This window comes from Rattus norvegicus, chromosome 7, assembly GCF_036323735.1.
Source record: "Rattus norvegicus strain BN/NHsdMcwi chromosome 7, GRCr8, whole genome shotgun sequence".
Lineage (NCBI taxonomy): Eukaryota > Metazoa > Chordata > Mammalia > Rodentia > Muridae > Rattus > Rattus norvegicus.
The window spans coordinates 118,867,158-118,889,040 of NC_086025.1; the positions used below are offsets into that span (position 1 = coordinate 118,867,158).

The window sequence follows — 21,883 nt, forward strand, 5'->3', positions numbered from 1 at the left end:
GTGTGCCCTTGGCTGGAGAGATGACAGCCCAGTGGTTAAAAGCACTCATGGAAACACAGAATAAATCTTTTTAAATTCTCAGATTTGATAAAAAGATATAAGCTGAAGAACTAGAAAACTTGGGCAAGTCCACCCATGTCACGGCAGGCCTGCATATAAATAGAAAGTTATTACGGCCCTCCATGGGCCCTGCCACCTGCATCCCAGGAGAGGCCTGAGGCCGTCTTCAGTCCCTCCCATGCTGCCTTAGAGAGCAGGACAGTGGAAATAGTAAACACCCAGCACAGCAGGACACAAATCCAAAACTCTTAATTTATTATAGACGCACCTCACCTGTGTTGTCATCCAGTGCTGACCAGTAATAAATACACCTGTTAAAGTCTCCAGTGTTGACTCTATAAAGTCTTAGGCCATAAAAACAGTTGATCAAACAGTTGTGATCAAATTAAAAACTTCACCTTCTGAGGTGGCGTGGGTTGCAGAATTGTGAGTGATCAGAGTGCTCCGCCTCCTGGAGACTGAAGCTCCCCTGTGCTAGACCAGTCTTTGTGTCCTTGCCATCTGCAGGCTACCTGGGGTGAGTGACCTCAGACCATGTCATGTAGGCTTTCCTCTCACCAGTCAGTCATTAGCAGTCCCGTGCACTCAGGAGAACACAGCTTAGGTTCTGATCCAGAGCGGCTGTACACCTCATGTACTTGGGCACCTGATTCAAACAGCAATCCACGGGGAAGTAAACGACTGAGTAACTCCAGGCTCCCTTGGGCTTGGCTGCACCATGGCTCACAGTGGGCTGGTCACAGCAGTCCTTGGTGTGAGATTCCAAGAAGAATTTGGTAACCATTGAAAACGGGCACTCTGGCTTTCTTTGCACAATTGGCCATTTGAAGCAAAGTGATTTTGGGGGTGGAGCCCCCTGCCTGCCTAGAGAGCCCTGAAGTCTGAAAAGGTAGAACGTTGGAAGGAAGGAACGTGACAACCTGTTAGACCTCAGGGCTCCCCTGGGATCAGGAACATGAGCACTCTGAGAGCCTATGGGAACAGGAGCAGTGACAGTCTGCACACTGGGCTGACTGGGAAGGGCTCCCGAGCAGCCTCACGGTATCAGGAGTGGATCGGGCACAAGGGGCAGGGGTGGCAGAGTAGTCAGGATTTCACATCTGCTATGGTGCCCACTCCTCACAGGCCAGCCCTGTCCTGGATCCGTGGAGCTGAGCACACACAGCACATGTGCTGTGTGCTCCAAAGGCCAGTGGAACACGCATACTCCCTGGTGGGAAGCAGCTGCACATGCTATGTCAACGTCACAGCCTCCCCACCTGGGCCCTGGGACCAGCTGTGTTGACTCACTCCAGATTCAAGTACAAGTGTGCAAGCTTCCTTGGGCAATATACTGAGAAGCCATTTCATGGTTCTCCAGTGTCTGCAAAGTCAGAACAGTGTAAAATATACACAGATTCCCATCTTCCCAAGTCCAGGGAAAGATCTATATGTATTTACATTATTTAAGACACAGGGTGCCTTTGCAGAGGCAATGCTAGGCTGGTGACTATGGGCTTGCACTGCAAGGAGAGGCCTCTGGGGACAGCTGGGCCTTGATGTGTGTCCCCTCTGAACCGTGGCAAGTCAAGGGGCCTGGTATAGTGAGATTCACCAAGTCCGGCTCAGGCTCAATGGCTGCAGTGTAGGGTTTCTTATACAGCATGGTTTGGATTCTGTCTTCAGTCTAAGGACGTAGCTGTGCCAGCCTGAATGAAGTCCACATCTTTCTCAAGAGACGTACCCGTGGCTTTGGCACTTTGTCGCAGTCTGGGCCCCGAGCTCCTACGAGGGCCGAGGGCTTCCCGTCTGGACGGTCTGTGTAGAGCCAGCTGCTATTGCAGGAGCCCTCATGCGAGGGGGTTGCTTGCCCCATAGGCAGCAGTCCCAGGCTTCAAGGCCTGAGGGCTTGACTGGCAGTCTGTGAGGTTGACTGTGCCGTGTGGTTTCCTGATGGTTCAAATTGAAGTTTCATTACTGCCTCTGTGTGTGGGAAGAATTGCCAGGCGTGTGGAAGGGTCAGTGACAGCAACTGCATGATTCCAAAGTCATTCAGGGGCAGAGACTCCCAGTCATGTGTGAGGGGAAGCCTGGGGGCTCTAGGGACCCTAGATGGGGAAAGCTGGTGGCTCCCTCCCTCCCAGAGCCCTGGAAGCCAAGGCTACTTACTCTGAGTCAGATCCATCAGCCTGGGCACTCCCTGTGCATACATTCATGGCCACACCGTTGAGATGCTCACGGCCTGGCTCCCTCCTCGGAGTCTTGATGGTAATGACACAGTCGGTGGCATGAACACCATCACCAGAGCCAAGGGAGGATGTGCGGGAGGACGTGGGGCTCTGCTCACAGTCAGCCAGCTTCTCTCGCAGCCGGCACTTCAGTGGCTGCTCTGGTAATGGTGGTGGGTAGGTGACTTTGTTTTTCAGGATGCCTGGGAGAAGGGAGATGACCACCAAGTCAGTCCATGCAGACTCAGGTACAGTGACTCAATTGGGGACAATGGCATTGAGCAAGTGAATCAACCTGGCCTGGTTCTTACCCACTTGCCCAGGCCTCATCCACACCCTCCAAAGAATCCCCCCTCAACCTGCTGAAAAGGACTCCTGCCCCTGTCCTGTGTGCTGGGTGAGGGTTGGCTCCAGGGACAGACAGACAGCAGGGCTCTCCTGAGGTACCTTTCCGCTGCTCCTGGGGCTGGCTGCTAAGCACGGCCACTGGCTTGGCCAGGACCCCACTTTCCAGGTCAGAGGCCCGGTCGCCATAGTGATTGCCCTGCGCCTGCCGGTGTAACTCCACGCTGACCTTGGTCTCCACCTTCAGGTGGGGCTCTGTGTCCAACTCCTCACTGTCACTCCCAGCCAGACTCTCCTCGGGCCAGCCAGCTGGGACATGGTTGGCTAGAGCATCTGCTGTGATAAGAATTGACATTCTGTGACTTACAGCCAGGCCCCCCGTAATACTCCAGGCCCAGTAGACCCCAAGAGTGGCCCTGACCTCATCTCTGGCTTGCAGGACTGGCAAGGCCATACTCTAAAGATGGAGACACTGAGGCCACACCTTGATGTTGTGGACCCTGGGATGATGTGTGCCCAACCCTGAGAGCCATATGCTGACTGCTCTGTACTTTGTCCAGCCCTCGAAAATGATTGTCTGTGGAACACCCTAATTTTCTGCCACTGCCCAGCATGGTGTGGGCCAATTCCTGGGATTTGTGTTCCTATCTGAGCTGTCCTGTGTGGCTATTACTCTGCTGGGCAGATCCTCGGGGACACAGCCAGAGTTGAGGTGTGACCATAGCCCACACTGTTCACAGTCACCATGTCTCCACTGCTTACCTTTTGGGGTGCTGTGGGCAGGGCCACCGGCTGGATTCCACTTGTCTTCAGCTTCTCCTCCATCATCCTCACTGTCTGACGTGTGTGAAGAAGCGTAGGAACTACTGTGCTCATCCAGGGACAGCTCACTATCGGAGTCAGAGTCAGGGCCTGCAGGGGCAGGGTAGAGTCGGGAGCTCAGGCCCTGACTCCAACTCTGAGAATGAGGCCACCAGTGCTTTCCCAGGGTATGCACAGTCCAGTATCTCAGAGGAAGGAGGGTCAAGAAAGAGGTCAAGGATGGGGAAGAGGGCAAAAAAAAAAAAAAAAGGGACAGGGGCTCTGGTGCCTGCAGGGGGGACCATACCATGAGCTTTCTTGGAGTTCCTAGGGATGAAGGACGAATCTGGTTCTCCATGGTTACCACGTGCTGGTCCAGAGGACACACTGAGTTTCTGGACCCCTTCATCCCTAAATAGGGTAGAGGAGGAGTAAGCCCAGCACTGTCTCAGAGTGACGGTGATGAGCTGTCGATGTCACAGAGCCATGTGCTTCCATGCCCATCTAGTATGGAAAGCCACGTGAGATTGGTTAATTCTCTAAGCCCACCCCTTTTGTGCTCTATCAACAGCAGTAACTGATAAAACACCCTCCCCCAGGAGATGGGCAGACTGGGCATCTGGAGCAACAGGGTTCAAGACCGGGCACTGTTTATCCCTGAGAAAATAGCGTGCGGAGGCCTGACCTGGTGGTGCTGTCCAGAGAGGCCGTGGACTCGCCCAGGCCGGTGCGGAGCATGTCTGGTCCTTCGCTGTAGGTGTTGTTGCAGTTGAGGGAGCGCTAGTGGAGGAGGGAAGGAGGCTTTGGTGAGCAGAAGCCACGGAGGTCTGCATCGTCCCCGAGCAGCCCTCATGACGGCACGGGGAAGGGCTGGACAGGGGGTGCAAACTGGAGCGTTGTGGCAAAGGGGAGGACATTCCCTGGCCCACACAGAGTGGGAACAACCTCACTCCCTGTGGACACTGCTTCTGGTTGTCACACATCTCTGCCCGGCCCCACCAAAGCCCTTGCAAGTGGGGCTACAGTTGGACGAGACACTTCCGGGATGATTCTGCCCTGTGGTGTGTGGTATGTGGTGTGGGAGGGGGGGTGTGGTGTGTGGTGTGTGGTGCGTGCTAAGGTACAAAGCCCATGAGACATAGTTGGTCCTTACAGCTCCCAACCCTGTCAGTCTCAGGCCTGGACTGGAGGGGTCTCCAGCACCCCCTACCGTTAGCAGAGTGGCTCTTGTGGTAGCTGAGTCATCCAGGTGCAGCTTCTTCCCGGCCAGCACTGCCCTCAGATGCTTCCTCACCTCTCTGTGGGTCACACAGTGGAACAGGAGGACAAAGATGCCCTGGAGGGAGATGGGTTTCAGGTCAGTGTGACGCTCAGGGTCCTGATGCAGCTACACCAGGGTCCTGGCTGTCCACTGAGGAAAGCATAACTCAGAGCAGTCTGGCTGACACAAAGATGCCCCAAGGCTCACCGCAGGCCTCCTCTCCAGGGAGGGCTACTGCTTTCTTCACAGCAGAGCCATAACTGAGACACCTGGACAAGACAGCAGTCCACAGCCTTATGGGCCATCAGGGGGTCCCCAACATTATGCCATAAACTTACTAGGCAGCACTTGGTGTGAAAAGGTACTCCTTCTCCAGAACACCCATGGGCTTTGGGCCACCCTACAGTGGTGAAGCAGGGACCAAGCTTTGTCCTGAAAGACTCAGAGCCCAGCAGCAGAGCTGGGGCAGGTGGAGAACAGAGGCTTCCTCCTCTCAATGTGCAAGTACTGAGGCTTTCCTACCACCCATCGCCTTCTCCCTGCAGCTGCCCCAGGGCAGAGGTCACAGGCGACTCTGCTGGCACCTACCTGCAAGCAGCTGAAGGCCGCAAAGAGGTAGTGAAAGATCAGAGTGTCACTGTTTACTGCCAGTAGTCCCAGCAGCCAGGTGGCGGTGACAAGCAGCAGCAGGAGGAAGGCAGTCCTCAGCATGGAGCTGTGGAAGGTTCAAACAGTCGCCATGTGTGTCTCTGTCCCGCCACCCACCCATACACCCACCCCAAGCCTAGCTCCCACCACAGACTAGGCGGGCAGGGGTCATGCTGGTTGAAATGTAGCTGTAAGAAGGCAAATTCAATCAAAACAAAAGGAAAAGCATGAGCCTCCACCACAACGGGGCACTGCTTGCAATATGCCTAATGGCGACTCGGGTCCAGTGGCTGCTGTGTAAGGACATGCTAGCTACTGTGAAGTGTGAAAATGCAGAGCAGGGTGGCTAAGGCCAGGAGGAGGCAGACAGAGCCTCAACTACCATGTGACTCAGGCAAGTAGCTCCCCCCACTATGCCTCAGTCATCCCGTTAATTAAAGCAGATGACAAGGGCATATCCCCTCCACAGGGTGGTGGGCGAGCTTTGAGGCCGTGTGACATAGGGTCAGAGTGGGACCTGGAGATAAAGCGGACTCGGACAAGAAGCTGCAGCTTCTGTACCTGGACTCTACCTCCTCCGACCCTGTGTGCTTTTGGGGGGCTGGCACCTTCCAGTGTCCCTTAGGGTCACCCTCTTCTCACCTCGTGTCTTGGATACCATGCTAATTCTATGGGGTATGACGGGTCCCCTCCCCCATCTACTAAACCGTTGCAAGCTCCGTCCTAAGCCACACCCACCTACCTGGACATGTCACCCATCACTAAACATGTATGTGACTCTGAATTCAGGACCCTCCCCTTCCCATGTTCCCCGTCTTCCTCCGGTTCCTATGGCCCAGACTCTCTCAGGGACTGAACCCATTGTCAGCCCCTCCCTGCTTCCCTAGTCATTATCACATCTCCCACATCCATGCCACCTGTAACCCTGGAGAGGTCCGGTGCTTGCCCTACCCCTCCTCCCCTGACTTCCTGGTGGGTATGTGGTTAACAGCCCAGCCAGCTGGGGAATGGGCACTTTCATGGGACCCTGACCTACATGTCCTCTCTCTGAGGGCTCTCAGGGCCCAAGTGATGGACTTGGTGGGTTGGCTTAGTGATACGTCCCACCCGCTCAGCCCCAACTTACACAACCCCCTTTCTTTCATAATAATGGTGCTTTCTTTGGCAGGAAACCTTTGCAGACAGGACAAAGATGACCGTGTTGATCTAGGAAACAAGAGTAGCAGCTTTAGGGTAGTGGACCTTTGTACTGTCTCCAGGATGATCCTCCCCAGCCAAACACATATCTCCATCCATGTCTGGGGGCAGTGGGGACTGGGGGGAGAGCGAGAGGCCTTGGCCCCAGGTGAGTTAAGCCAGGCCATGCTGTGGTCAGGCCTTAGCCTGCTACTCTAGGCTGCCTATGCATGGAGGTCTTCCGCTGGTCACGATGAGCCCTGGAAGCTGGGAGTTTGAGGATAGGGTTGCAGAGCAGCCCGGAAACTCTGATGACTGTCACTACAAGGCATGTCCTTCTTACAACCCAGTCACTGTTGAGCCTGGAGCCCCTGGGCTCCTGTGTCCTAAATGGCATGTCTGGGGCTCAACACTCACAATTACAACTGTTCCGACAGGTCCAGCAAAGCTCCAGATTAGGGTATCCTGAAGGGACAGCCAGCAGAAGTCAGGGTTTCCATAGCCCTGAGGGTCCAAGCCAACAGCCAGTCCTGTGCATAGCGGAGAAGCAGAAGAGAGAAGGTCACAGACCTGGGTGGTCCCCACCTTCCCCGAGAGGAGAACAGAGGCCAGACAAGCAGGGCCATCCAGAGACCCCAAAAATACACTCAAAGATCTGAGAAGCCAGAAAGCAATGTATCCAGACTCCTTAAACTAAGTAAGGGGCTGGTTACTTCCTGCGACCCAGGAGGCAGCCGTTGCCTGTAACTAATAACTTCATCTGCCTGAGGACCTTGAATGTAATCTTTATATTCTTTAGAGATATGTTTAAAAAAAATAAGCTTTGAAGAGTAGTTAGACCTCTGAAGTGTCTAGATCTAGGCAGCCATGCCCTCAGGAAGCAATAGCATTTCCCACTCAGAAATCAACTGAGGCAGCAGGGGAGGCCTCCCACTGACAGACACCTCAAGATGGCTTCTACACTAAGGAATGAATAATGTTCTAGGTATTCTCACAATGACACCTGACCTTCAAAGAGATAACACCTCTGACAAGCAACAAGAGGTGGCTGCCACCGTCCCTCTGCCACCTGTCACCCAGCCTTCATATCTCTGAACAACACTCAGGGTGGCCCCTTGGAGTAGGGAAGAGTTACTTCAGAACTCCAGGGGCCTTGGGAGACTTTGTCCAGAACCCTGGCATGCCCCTGGTGGGACTCATGCCCTCCTGTTGAGAACAGAAGTGTGGATCTTCCTCAACGGGAGGCAAATGTTGGTTTTCTATGGTTATTGAAAAGTGTAGGCCAGGCATGATGGCAAACGCCTTCAATCCCAGCACTGGGGAGGCAGAAGCAGACAGATCTCTGAGGTCAAAGCCGGCCTGTTGTACAGAGCAAGTTCCATGACAGCCAGGACTACAGAGAGACACCCTGTTTTCAAAACAAAAAACAAACAAACAAACAAACAAAAATGCAAAGGAAGCTGGGAAGTGTGTGCACAGCAGCGCTCACTGGGACGGCATCAGTTGTTATATTGATCACGCAGCCATCTGTGCCCTCACAGGCTCACCTTCCTATTGATCTATTCATCCCCCACCTCCTGCGATGGGAGTAGACCCTCTTCCAATTAGGCACCACACGAAGAACCCCAAGCCCTCTGGCCCTGCAGCTCACACCTGACCAGAGAGATAGATCTCCCTGCTGGCCGGGAGTAGCTGCGCTTCCACACACAGCTAAATGTAGAGGGCCACATTAGGAGAAAGGGGACAGGTGGCTCAGGGGAAATCTGCATTTTAACACAGGCCACCCTGGCAGAGCTGTGCCGTGTGTCCTTACCTGTGACAATGGCGGGGATGCCCCAGCCCACCACATGGTAGAACCGCATGGGCCCCGTGTCGATGTTGCGCACTTCGGTCAGCATACGATAGACATGCAAGTTCTCCACCAGGGTCCAGGCGAAGGTGCCCATGGAGACATAGTGCAGGAGGATGGCGACCACTGTGCAGAGAAACTGGGTGGAGAGGAGCAGGCTCAGCATGCAGCCCAAGGCCCCGGGACTGCAGAAGGGGCAGGCTGAGAAGCGTCCTGTAAAACTGTGACAGAGATCCAAGCTGTCCATGGACATGGTGACCCCCTCCTCAGAAGCCAGATCATCACAGGGCCAAAGAGCGACCAAGTCAGGGTGTTCTGTAATGGCAGGGTCTCTGGTGTCCTCAATGGGCAGTGCAGCTCCTCTCCTCCTGTATAACTCAGGAGTGGCTGAGTGTGACCTGGGGTTACTACCAAGGATGGGTGTGATTCAGGAACGATGGGCAAAGCCCTAGTCTTTTTGATAATCTGATGATAATGTACTTTTGCAAGCATTGTTCTAATTTTTGGATATTTACTTTGTGGTTTTGTTTGGTTTTTGTTTTTGTTTTCAGATGTAGGAGTGTTCTGCTGCATATATATCTGCAGGCCAGAAGAGGGCGTCAGATCCCCTTACAGATGGTCGTGAGCCACCATGTGGTTGCTGGGAATTGAACTCAGGACCTCTGGAAGAGCAGCCAGTGCACTTAACTGCTGAGCCATCTCTCCAGCCCCCACTTCGGGTTTTTATTTTAAAACACTATGGAGTGGTTTCTGCTCAGGCTGAAAGTTCCCCGGCTGAGACCTCAGCCTGTGTTCCCAGAAATGCCAGGCAGTAGGTGCAGCTGGGGGTTTTGGGGACACTTCTTCCAGGGGCCTCTGTGTCCAGTAGGAATAATGTCTTGGTGTTTTCTGCCGATTCAAGATCATGGAAGAAGGAGACTTTTCTGTCTGCCTGCCTTTAGCGGGATAGGGCTATGTGTCAGGGCAAAGGCCATGTGCTACAAATGAGTATCTCCTTGAGTGGTGAGTCAGCAAGGAAGCCAGCTAGGCCTTCTGGGGTACAGAAGACCCAGCAGTATCAGGAACAAGATCATGGGGGAAACGACAAGGGACACTGAGATCCCAGAGTTCAGCCTAGGGGCCATTAGAATAGACCTCGTCTCAGGACTTGTGTCTATACTTAGTTCAACAATAGGACTTGGAGGTGTAGCCCAGGGTGGCTGCTCATGGGCCTTTTGGGAGACGTGACCTAGACAGAGCTTCCAGGATAGCCGGCTAGAAGATAACGGTAGGTTTCCCAACAAGAAGTTAAGCCAGGCAGGGTAGAAAATGACGGGGGAAAGAGAGGAAGGGGGAAAGGGAAGAAGGGAGAAAATCGACCCTATTCACATTGGCCACCTAGACAAGCTCAAGTCACACCCACAGCTTACCCACAACCCTAACCACAGCCACAACTGACCCCACCCACAACTAGGTGAAAGTCACCTCCAGATTCCACCCTGGCCACAAGCACCATCTAACCGTACAGCTCGCCCCATCCTCACACCAAAGCCCACCCTTGACTGGCACACCCATGCATGGGGCCCACACTGTCAGCTGCTGTCCTATGCTGTCCTTGACCATACGCCTAGCATCCTCTGGTCCTTCCCTGAGCAGAGCACTGCCCACAGATTCATACAGGTAGGAGGAGAGCCACAAACTCAACCTCATACTAGATGTAGCTATGTTCAAATACCGGGTCACTGCACTCTGAGGAAGGGAACAGAGCACAGACTGGAGGGCACTGTGACAGAACCACCAGCAAACTCCAATGGTCGCACGCTCTCCAGAGATGACACCCAGACAGCGCAAGGGACTTATGTGAACATGAACACTTGTCGCCTACCCTGCAAAGCTGAAGACAGAAACAGGGCTACAGCTGGGGTGTGCTCTCTGTGGCATCAGAATGCCAGCTGAGAGGGGCAAGCCTGAACTGATTTGCCCACACCATGTGCCATTTCCATAGTGGAAGTGGGGCTGGTTCATCTGGAGGAGGGTGGGTAGGTTGACTAGCTAGCTGTTGCTTTAAATGATGCACAAATGAACTCTCAACAAAAAACAAGAAACAAAACAAAAACACCACTTGAAAGGAGGCTAGAAATCAACCATAGGACCTGGCAGGACTGTGTGGACACGCTTCTACACTAAGCACACTCGCTTTTCCCGAACAGAACAAACACACACTAAATCATTTCGGCCTGTCGGGCTTCTGGGAGATAAACGGCCTCACCCGGAGATACGACTGTGAGTTTAGATAAAAGTCAGAAAAGCCAGGCACCATGCCAAGCCCCTGCCACTGCACAGTCCTCCTGGGGGTGCATTTATTTGCCTGCTTGGTGCTCCCTGGTGCCTGGAAAGCTCTCGTTCCGCAGGCACTGAGTCAGAAGTGAACCTCGGCCTCTCCGAGAGCCACATGCCATGCTCAGCTGCAGGGGGCGGCCCGAAGCCGTCCACTGTACTGCCCTCTATCTTGAAAAGGCACACCTACAGGACCCCTGGAACTAGTCTCAGCTTACTGAGCGTTCACACGCGCCTCCTGCGTCCACGTCTGACAGAAGGATCCCGTATCAATGCCCACTCTGTGAGGAATATCTGGCCTTGGGAAGTGGCAAGGAGGTTTGGTCCTGGTTCATCCGGTCTGACCCTGTGCTCCTGTGACCCTACAGGAAATCCACCAGGTTTGTCAATGGGACTGGGCCAAGGATGGCCTGGGAAGCTGTGCCTAGGAGGTAGCAAGGTCGGTCCTTTTTCCTGAGGGGTCTGGCTGCCCAGGAAGGCCTCTACACTAGCTGGAAAACTCTGGCTTTGCAACCTTCTTCCTGTTTCCACCCCCGATCAAGCCTCCAGCCTGGGCTCTGTGCTTTACGGCCTGGGTAGCCGTGTCCAGCTGCCACCTACACATCCCATTACCAGCAGCTGCACCTACCCTCCTCCACCCCCAGAGCCCTTAAACATCGCCCCAGCCCCTCCCCACCTCATGCCCTCGTCTCTGCTCCGCTCTCCAACTACCAGACCTGTGTTAGAGCACAGAGCTCTGGCTGGTTGCTGTAGCCCCTTGGGGCACGATACAACCTACACACAGGAGATGGTGCTTTGTCCAGTGACTTGCCCCGTCCAGGCTGCTGCTGGATTGTTTCACTGCCTGCTCCTGTGTCCTTCCTGGACACCCTCCACTGGATGGCAACAGGCAGTAGTCTTACACAGCCCCCTTCCCTGACCCAGCTCCCCACTAGCCAACAGGTAAAGGATGGGAGGCATTCCTCAATCATGGTCTTTGGTAGGTTGAACGTACAGTTGCCATTTTCACATTGAAGGCTCTAGATGCAGGGATGGCAAACATCTGGGATAAATAGGATCCCACCTGGGCTACGTGTGCGTCCTTCCATCCCCCTTCACACTTCTCTAAACGTAACAGCCAGCCAATGTTTGCCTCGTGTTGCCATGAAGCAAACCCAGCATGGTGGCGACATCTGCAGGAGGAAGTGCGGTGTGCGGGCGCTACCTCATCTGACACGTCTTCTGGGTTGGTATCCACGGGGCCCAAGACAAGCACACAAGTGGCTCAAGTAGCAATAACCACCACTGGGAGATCTGGTTGAGGCTGAGGGAATGGCTGACCACAGCAGCAGTGCTCGCTCCATAGGGCCCCACCCTGGACCAGACTCCGCTGCACGAGGCAATGGTGTCTGGGTCACTGCATGAACAAGTGAAGGTCTGCTGACCTTATATCTCTCTAGGCTGTCAGTCACTTTAGCCACAGGCGTGAAATAGAGCGCGCGCGTGCGCGCGCGCACACACACACACACACACACACACACACACAGAGTGTCCTGCACAAGTCCAGGGCAGGCAACACACTTAGAATTGGGGGTGGGTGGGGTGACGGCCCTCACTTCTGGTGGTTAAACATCTACACAGCAGAAGCCTCCTTGGCGTCCACAGGAAGGTGGCACCAAGGGCCAAACACCTATTCCAACTCGTCCACCTCCACCTGCATGGCCCTGCGGGGGAACTCCATTTGTCAAGATCATCTATCTTTCCTTTCACATCCACCCCTCAGCTCCAGGGGGTGAGTGGGTGGACCCCGTAAGTGAGCTTCTGGCAGAGTCCTCACTGGACTCTCCAAACTCTTAACAAGTGGGCTGGAGTTTACGTATTTTTGAGATTCTCCCTTGTAAATATGGAGAATTTGTAAATAAAACGCAGTTGGTTATAGCTGGGGCCACCTGAAGTCACAACCCCATTGCGTCCCATGATTTTGCTGTGATCAAGGACCTTGCCCCAGCAGCAGCAGCATGGACCTGTTTCTGCCTCCTCAAGGATGAGCCCTTTTATCCGGAGACATCATCACCGGACACCAGTCTGTCCTTCCCGGAGCCCCTCTCACCTGGAGGACACACACCACCATCACCAATGGATTCTGAGAGCTGCCCATCCTCACTCCAGGTGGCTCAGTCAGTGAGAGCCAGCTCTTCGTTCTCCCACAGCCAGGTTGAATATGCTCTTCCAGGGACGCCCCCACCCTTCCACTCCTGTGCCCCTTACGTTCAGGTATCAGGGCCAGTTTGCAGGAGTACAGCTGCCTTTGCACGAGAGCTGCCGAGCTCCCTGAATTATTCACAGGATTTTATCTGTATGTTGTTTCAGAATTTCCTGTGGAACCTGATGTGCCAATCATGTCGTCTGATATTGATTCTTTCTCCCCGTGTTCCTGTTGAGGCCCCACCTCCCACACCATAGTGAACAAAAGACCACAGTAAAGTAGGTTCCTGCCGTTAGGAATCACAGCTAAAACTGTTCCCTCCGCTACTGTGCTAGTGTGTTCCTGTGTGTGCTAGTGTGTATTTGTGTGTGTGTGTGTGTGCTAGTGTGTGCTTGTGTGTGTGTGTGTGTGTGTGTGAGAGACGGGGGGGGGTTCTTGTCCTAGGTTAAGAAGTTCCCTTTCCTAGTTTGTTCAAAGGGGGTTTTCTCCTGCCCCTCTTTTTTTTTTTTTTTTTTAAGATTTATTTATTCATTATGAACACAGCATTCTTCCTGACTGTATGCCCACAGGCCAGAAGAGGGCACCAGGTCTCATTACAGATGGTTGTGAGCCACCATGTGGTTGCTGGAAATCGAATCGAGAACCTCTGAAAGAACAGTCAGTCAGTGCTCTTAACCGCTGAGCCATCTCTCCAGCCCCGCCCCTCTTCTTTCTAGTCATGAATGGGTGTAAAAATTATCAATTGTTTTCTGCATTAAGGAAGATATTTTCAGTTAGGCAGAGGTAGCACACACCTTTAATCGCAGCACTGGGAAGGCAGACACAGGTGGATCTCTGAGTTCGAGGCCAATCTGGTCTACTGGGCGAGTTCCAGGACAGCCAGAGCTGCACAGAGAAACCCTGACTCAAACCCCATCCCCTTCCCCAAAAATATTTTTAATGTAGTACTAGGGATGTCATTCAGTGGTTAGACAGCCTCATATCAGAGGCTATAGGTTCAATCCCCAACACTGCCAACATCGGGGAGTTTCAGGCTTATAGGCCTGTCATCCTAAAAATCCCACCCCAGAGGCAGAAGCCAGAGGATCTGGATTTCAAGCTCATGCTGGGTCTCGGCTGACACAAGGGCCATCTGCTGCTCCTGCCTCTCAGCCCAGCAGAAGGAACCCTGGTTTATTCCTTCCCTGTGGTGATGGGAAAGACATTTACGGGTTTATATGGTGCTAAACCGCTTTCACAGCTGTCCTCAGAGAAACCCAACCGCACCGTCATCTTCCTATGGATACTGATGCATTCGTTCCCAGTGCAGGTCATCCTTATCTTAGAGGGGAACGCAGCCGTTCAGCCATGGTGCTACCACGGTGCTGCCCGGACTGTTTGAGCCACTATCTTGTCTCCAGTGTGTGTTTATTTCCATTTTCCCCCTACCTTGTTCTCATTAGAGATTTTCTCTTTGAATAACACCTTGTGGCAATTTATCTTCTTGCCCTTCCTTTCCACTGGGTTGATTATTCTTCCCTTTCTAGACCTCAAGGTCCCAGTGAAGTTCTTTTGCAAAGACCCTTAGCTTACTGGATTTCAACCCTTTTACTTAAAAAAAAGAAAAGCAAAGCAGGCTGGAGAGCTGGCTCAGTAATTAAGAGCACTGACTGCTCTTCCAGAGGTCCTGAGTTCAATTCCAGCAACCACACGGTAACCATCTGTAATGGGATCCGATGCTCTCTTCTGGTCCCTGCACTATGTGTGCAGTACCCATAGAGGCCAGAAGAGGGCATCGGATCCCCAAGACTGGAGGCACAGAGGGTTGTGAGCCACCAGTGGGAACCGGGAAAGGAAACCAGGAGCTCTGAAAGATCAGCCCGTGCTCTAAATCCCTGAGCCAGCTTTTCAGCCCCCACTATCTTGTTTTATTCTAGCGTCAGCAATGTGATTTCAACTCGATGCTGTGTTGTTCCTATACCCTGCAATTATAAATTTTAATTACACGTATGTATTTAGAGTGTGTTTGTGTAGAGCATGCATGCCACCGCAACACGTATGGGAATCAAAGGATGGCTCATGGGAGTGTGGCTCTGTCCTCCCACTGTGTGGATCCAGAACTCAGGTGGCAAGCGCCAGCCAGCCACATGGTGGCTCACAGTCATCTGTAGTGAGATCTGATGCCCTCTTCTGGTGTGTCTGAAGACAGCTACAGTGTACTTATATATAATAAATAAATAAATCTTTAAAAAAAAAAAAAAAGAACAGCAGCATCTACTGTCTTAGTGTGCGGACCCCTGTGCTTATGACACAGCTACCCTCTGTTCCTGGAGTAACCATTTATCTTCAGTCTCATAATCAGATTCTTGGGTTCCCTTGGGAAGCCACTGGCTGTCACATCTCATGACTCTTAATCTTTGTGCCCCTTATAAACGTCCCTTCTGTGGGTTATCTTTAATTCAGTGACAAGTTCCACCATTCACCTGCGTCAAGACAACCTCGTGCCAAGTAGCTGTCCCTACACAGTCCTTGCAGACGAACACTGGGAGCTCAGTGGCCACAGATCCAGCTGTGTAGGCACCGGTAAGGATTATCACTTGCTTTGCATATGATCCACAGCATTTAGGTTCTATACGCTAACACCTCATGCTCAGGGGCCTCTCTGGTCTGAATGCTATTCTACCCTGGTGACCTCTAAGGCATGGAGTTCATGACCTCCATGAGCAGCCAGGGACCCTGTGAGGTTCTGCAACACCTCTTGGACTCATGCAGTTCTCTGGGATCCCACGCAACAGCCAACCAGGCTACCCAACACAACAACCCTGCATTTAATCAGATCAGTTAGAGCTTCCCTGACGTTCTCCCTCCACACCTCTTCCTCTTCCCTACCTGCCCTCTCAGCAAGTGCCTTTTTCTTCTTTGGTCCCATACTCCCCTAAAACCATTTCCTTGCTCAATGTTCCTTCTTGAACAAAGCCCAGGGGTATTGTGGGCATGGAGAAAACAGAGCGGTGGGGTACTTGTACACCACTCTCTGCTAAAGCTGCTATAGCCCAGAGGACTCTGGGATTTAGCACCTAACCACAGCACCTTGATTCTTAATTCTGTCAACTTGACACAAGCGAGAATCACCTGGGGAGACAGTCTCAGTGAGGGACTGTCAAGATGAGGTAGGCCTGTGAGCATGTCTGTGTGGAGGGGTCATCTTGATTGTTAATAGATGGGAGAAGACCAAGCCCACAGTGGGTGGCATCATTCTCTAGGCAGAGTAGAGAAGATAGCTGAGGACTAGACCATGCATTTATTCTCTTTGCTCTAAGATGTGAAGTGACTAGTAGCAGCCCTGAGTTCCCCACAATGGCCAACTGTGACCAGGAATCAGGAACCAAATAAACCCTGTCTTCCTTAGGCTGCTTTTGGTCAGGGTTCTTACAGCAAGAACAGAACCTATGGAATGAGACCAGCACCTATGAAACCACTAAGGCCTATGTCAAGAGGGAGAGACTCGCTGTGCATATGGCCTTTGGAGGACCCTATGGATGCCCTTAGAGGGAGGTCCCCACAGGTCTCTCCAGAAATTTCCAAACACAATGCCCTTAGGAGACGAGATGGACTATTCCACTGCTCCAGGGTGACTGAGAGCACAGCCAGGTCATAGCATGGGGTACACCCAGGGTCACCCAGGGGATAGCATGCTCAAGTGGCAGCACTCAGGGTAGCCTGTGGCAGGCTGAGGGGAGTGGTCTCACCGGGTTCTCAGTCTGGTTGATCCCAACCAGGAAGACGAGCTGGGAGAAGAATAGAGCCGCAATGAGGTTCTTGTGGATGCTGTGCAGGTTGGAGCGCAGTGTCCGGACGAGGGAGAGCAGGACGAAGGACACCAGGAGGGCCACCAGGGACAAGGACAGGGCGGCATACGTGATGATCTTCAGAGGCAGAACCTCCCCATGCTGCAGGTGGGTTGGTTAAAGAGATTAAGGAGCTGGCATTGATGGACGTTTGGACAGCACAGACAAAATACTATCAAGGATGTTAGATATTGAGGACTAGGAGGGGACCGGGTGACTAGTAAGGGATGGTGGGCAAGCTCTGAGGATGGATGAGTGGTGGTGACAGCTGCCTAACAAGGGGGATGTACCAATATAACAAGCCCATGTGAGATACACATATATTTAGCCTGTGTGGCACATGCATTTAATTTCAGCACTCAAGAGGCATAGATTTCTGTGAGTTCAAGGCCAATCTGGTTTACATAATGACACCCCTTCCTCAAAAATATATTTTTAACCCTTCCACATAAGTCCTGCTGTCAGGAATGGCTGAGACAGTTGTTCCAAATTCTGAGCTGGAAATCAGCCAAAAGGACTCAGTTAATACACCCCTCGCCTCCCTCCGACTCATCTGGTAGTCACAGCAGACTCTTTACAAGGAGACCTGGGTAACTTGTGACACAGCACCCCCCCTGCTGACTTAATACATGGTAGGGGCTCGTCACCTATCCACGGTTGTATCATTTTATCTGGTCCTCCAATGGAAGCCATGAGGAGAGCAGGTGTGGGGTAGGCACAGACGGGGAATGGCGTTGGCAGGGCCTGAACTCCCTCGGTGGCCTGACTGAAACCTCAGCTCTGGTAACCTGGAATCTAAGAGTCATTTTGGGGAGCAGAATCCCACCAGTGGCTGGAACGTCCTTCTTACTCTCAGCTTACAGCCTCCTGCAACTGAGGGTGACTAACGTTTCTTTAGACTGAGATAGACCATTCTGAGTCTCCAGGCATATGCTTGGTGTGACTCACAGTCCTAGGCATTTTGGTGCAGGTTATCCAGTACCTTCCAGGAGGCAGTGACATAGAGCTATGAACCATGGCTGCTCAGAGCCTACCCGAGGCATCAACCACACCACGGTGGGCAGCTCACATTCTCAAGCTGCTTGAGATACCAAAAGATATCACACTCACTCAGTCACTGGCTTCCTCTCCTCACACCTCTGTCCTTGGGGACAGTGTGTGACCTAAGAGAACTTCACATAGAAATGAAGTAAATGCTCTAGCATGGCTGGGGGACCTTGCCCTGAGGGGAGGTGACATCTAGAAACGTCTGCGATTGGGAGTTAGGTTTTTACCACTGTGTCGGTTGATTTTTTCTTTTTTTTTTTTTTTTCAAGTTGACACAAACCTAGACAGATCTGGGAAAAGAACATCTTAATTCAGTAAATGCCCTTTAGGCAAGTCCGTGGGGGAATTTTTGTGATTAATAATTTATGTGTAAGGGCTGCTCAGCCCACAGTTGGCAGTACTACCCCTGGTCTAGTGATCCTGGGTTCTTTACGCAAGCAGTCTGAGCAAGCCATGGGGAGCAAGCCAGTAAGCAGCACTCCTCCATGGCTTTTTTTTTTCTTTTTTCTTTTTTTCAGAGCTGAGGACTGAACCCAGGGCCTTGCCTAGCAAGCGCTCTACCACTGAGCTAAGTTCCCAACCCCTCCATGGCTTTTACATAGTAAATTCCTGCCTCCAGGTTCCTGCCCTGCTTGAGATCCTGTCCTGACTTCCTATACTGATGGACTATGATGTGGAACTATAAGCCAAAATAAACCCTTTCCTTTCTCTAAACTCTTTTTGCCTATGGTGTTTCATCACAGCAAAAGAAGCCCCAAGTTACTAACACCACATTGCTAATAGCTTCATAACCTGGGCTCTTTGAAAAGTTTTATTTACGTGTTTGTTTAGACAGGGTCTCCCTTTGTGGCCCTGGCTGAATTTGAACTTGCAGCAATCCTTCTGCTTAGCCTCCCAGGTGCTGAAATTACAGGTCATGTCCAGTTCTAGCCTCCCCTTTAACAATATTACATTTACTGATGTATGTTTGTGTATGTGTGCATGTGCGCAAATGCATGGCACGGCGCATGTGTGGAGGTCAGAGGGCAATTTACAGGTGTTGGCTCTCTCTTCTGTGGGTGGAACTCAAGTCAACAGGCACCTTTACCTACTGAGCCATCTCACTGGCCCTTAAAACTCCTTCAAGGTCTCCTTGTAGACCTCTCCAAACAGCTGCTAAAACGGCTTTCACTGGGCACATTTGGTTTGCTCAACATACAAGGCAAATGGGAGCCTTGGGAGGGTGGGTTGGGGACTAGGCTTCCAGTTGCAGCAGGGATTGGCCCCAGGCTCACCAGGAGGCTAGGGGGGGCTAGCGGTAAAATGCCCACCTCACGTCTGGAAATGTCCATGAGTACCGCACAGCTGGCTGAATGGCTACACTGACATGTGACGTGGGTCCGGTTCCTCGACAGTAGTTCACAGCCCTTGGCTGACCATCCTCCAGTCCCACCGATGCTGTGGAGAAGAGGAAGAGGGAGGGTGAGCCTGGTCCTTTTACCACAGTCTGGAGGCTGCCTTCGCCCAGTCCCAGGGTCTCTGAGGCCGTCCTGACATCACTGGATCTAGTTGGGAAGAATGACCAAGTGTAAAGAACATCCACCCGCAGGTGTCCGGTCTCACAACCTTGCTGAGCCCCCAGCCTGAACCTTTCACCTTCTTCGTCATGGCCACCGTCGCCAAGGACACAGCCCTCACAGCTACTTGGCACCAGGTAAAAGCTTTCCTCTTCTTTCATAGCTGGTCCAGGCTCTCAGGAGCGCCTCTGAAGTTCAAACGTTATGAGCCAGATACAGAAAACTCCAAAAAGAGCCGGCCCCGTGGTCAGAGGCAGCAGCCAAGGCTGAAACAGCCACTTTGTTCACCAGCCATGCAGGGAGCCTCAATGGCCTCAGCAATAAACATCTCTCCATTGTCCGCTTTCATGTTCACATTGCACAATGCTTTATGGGAGCTGCCCGGAAGCCATGGTCCAATTACTGTTCCCGCTTCACTGACAGAAAGCCCCAAATAACACGTTGTTCTAGGGCCCTGCCCTCTTCAGCTCTGGGAAAGTCCTGTAATCCCTCTGATCCTCAGTTTACTCATCTGTAAAATGGGGTGTGATGGTTGACACGCTTGCCAGGAGTGCTCAGTTCTGGGGATAATGGTAGCAGCACAAAGCAGGGGGCAGATCACTAGAGGCACTGCTAATTGCCATGATTCAAACAAATAGCCAGGGACAGACAGCCGTGCCTGGCAGCCGTGGGGCCCACACACCAGATACCAACGCTCCCTTTCCTTTCCCTTTTGTGAGCCAAAGATCTATTATGCCCCAGAGTCAATGAGCTTCCCTTATAAACTGGCGTTTGGAAAGGACAGAGACAGGAGAAGATGGATGTTCTTGCCCAAGCATGTGCCTGAGCACTCGGCAGAGACTCGAGTAGTGGCTCTCCTTACGATCCTGGGAAACGATGTCGTAGGGAATGTCCCTTTGGTAGGAGCTTACAGATACACACATTTAAGCCCAGCTTTAGCCATGCAGAGAGCGCTTGGGCTCTGACATCCTGAATCCCAGGCTCCTCCTGATGAAGAAAAGCTTTCACTTTAGAGCACGGCCAAGCCCTTCCTCATCCTCCCTGTGTCTGTGTCAGGGCATCCCGAGTGGGACCAAAGGGCGAGACAAGGAAGTGAAGGCCCAGCATCCCCAGGACTCCTACAGCTAAGAAGACAAATGGAACTCTGGTTTTAGCCCCAAGACAGGCCACCAGCCTTGAAACCCAGTGCCACACAGGCACAGGGAAGCGGCATCTTACGTCTGTTTTTAAATCAACCACCTCCCTTCCTGGATTGCAGGTTACACACATCATGAACCTGATCATTTTGCGAGTGTCTCTCATGGCTCCAGGAACAGGTCAAGCAAACCCTGCTGCAAAGGGACAGACGCCTGGGACCAACACTGCTATGTCTCTGCATGGGCTCACCCCTGAGTCCCATATCCCATAAGTGGTTTTGCCTGGCAGAGAAATGGGTACTCGTGTTAACACCATATTGCAGGCGTTCCATAGGTGAGCAGCCCATCTTGGCTGTGGCCTTCTCAGGGAAGCCTTGTGTGTGCACACCTGCTTCTGGATATTTTGTGTGCACCTGTGTACTTGCTCTACGTATTCCTGCATATCTATATCATGTGTGCACACCTTTGTGGGTTTCTGTGGTGTATACACATGTGGGGAGCGGGTGTGGCAGCAGTCTCAAGATGGCACCCGGGACTGCAGCTAAGTCTCATGACTAGCACCTGACTTCCTCACACACCTGAAACTAGCCACGTCCATTGTGAGAGCTGCGCAGGTGCACCATGACGCAAGGTCAGGCCATGTGACGTGGACCTATGACCTGAGATTACACAGTCTGGACTGAGGAGGTGGAGTTGAGGGAGGATATAAGGATATAAGGGAGCGTGTTTGGGGGCTGAGGGGGGCAGAGAAGAAAAAAAAGAGATTGTTGCTTGCATGCAAAAAGAAAGGTTCCCGAATAAACTGCTTTGAGAAGAACGTCGTGGTGTCGCTCCTTTCTGTGGGACGGAGACGGAAACGACATACACATGTGTAAGGTTTATATTTTCCATGAGGATGTGGATAATTCCTCAATGTGCACATGGCTTTGTGTGTGCGCATGCATACTTGTGTGGACATACCAACACTCCTAGAGGCAAAAGGGAAAAAGCCTTCTGTCTTGTTAAGCCTGGAAGGGTTGTAAGAAACCACAAAATGTAGCCTTCACTCTGACAACTGAGCCCTCTGACCTTGGCACGCCCCCCCCACACACACACACAGGGCACCCACAGAAGAGGTGGCTTACAGGCTCATGGGGTCCCACTTACTCGAGGGAGTGGTTCCAGAATACACAGACAGGCTTGCTTCGTTCCTCAGTCTCCAACAGAGAGAACTCCACCAGGACAGGCCTCTGCAGAGAGCTGGGGAATGGGGTCCCCTCACTGTAGACCATAGCATTCACCACCGGGGTGTTGATGACAGGCCGGTTAGGCAATCTGGCAGAGAGAGGAGATCACAGGAATAAAACGTGATCAATTCACGGTCCAGGAGAGCACACAGTCAAATGAACGTCCGAGATGCAGTCCACGGACACAGATCACCGCACTGCCCTTAGGGGCGTCTGGGCTGCAGTGCTAGTATTCTCAGTGCA

The 21,883-nt window shown here is 52.4% G+C and overlaps 1 protein-coding gene across 4 annotated transcripts in view; it reads right to left on the minus strand.

Annotated features, from left to right (window-relative positions):
* Nucleotides 1-292: 292 nt before the first annotated feature.
* Celsr1 (cadherin, EGF LAG seven-pass G-type receptor 1) overlaps nucleotides 293-21,883 on the minus strand; it is a 137,410-nt gene continuing 115,819 nt past the window's right edge. Inside the window, exons 22-35 of one of the 4 annotated variants that reach the window (NM_001427591.1) lie at nucleotides 21,561-21,728; nucleotides 19,033-19,159; nucleotides 16,577-16,777; nucleotides 8,312-8,486; nucleotides 6,916-7,028; nucleotides 6,449-6,528; nucleotides 5,263-5,389; nucleotides 4,624-4,749; nucleotides 4,099-4,193; nucleotides 3,721-3,824; nucleotides 3,375-3,524; nucleotides 2,715-2,948; nucleotides 2,209-2,470; nucleotides 293-2,022 (exon numbers count right to left, since the gene is read on the minus strand). In NM_001427591.1, the coding sequence (NP_001414520.1) occupies nucleotides 1,998-2,022; nucleotides 2,209-2,470; nucleotides 2,715-2,948; nucleotides 3,375-3,524; nucleotides 3,721-3,824; nucleotides 4,099-4,193; nucleotides 4,624-4,749; nucleotides 5,263-5,389; nucleotides 6,449-6,528; nucleotides 6,916-7,028; nucleotides 8,312-8,486; nucleotides 16,577-16,777; nucleotides 19,033-19,159; nucleotides 21,561-21,728 (1,987 nt within the window). In that variant the 3' untranslated portion in view covers nucleotides 293-1,997. The remainder of the gene's footprint in view (nucleotides 2,023-2,208; nucleotides 2,471-2,714; nucleotides 2,949-3,374; nucleotides 3,525-3,720; nucleotides 3,825-4,098; nucleotides 4,194-4,623; nucleotides 4,750-5,262; nucleotides 5,390-6,448; nucleotides 6,529-6,915; nucleotides 7,029-8,311; nucleotides 8,487-16,576; nucleotides 16,778-19,032; nucleotides 19,160-21,560; nucleotides 21,729-21,883) is intronic. The other 3 variants (XM_039080317.2, XM_063263331.1, XM_006242167.5) reach the window with 3 other exon arrangements.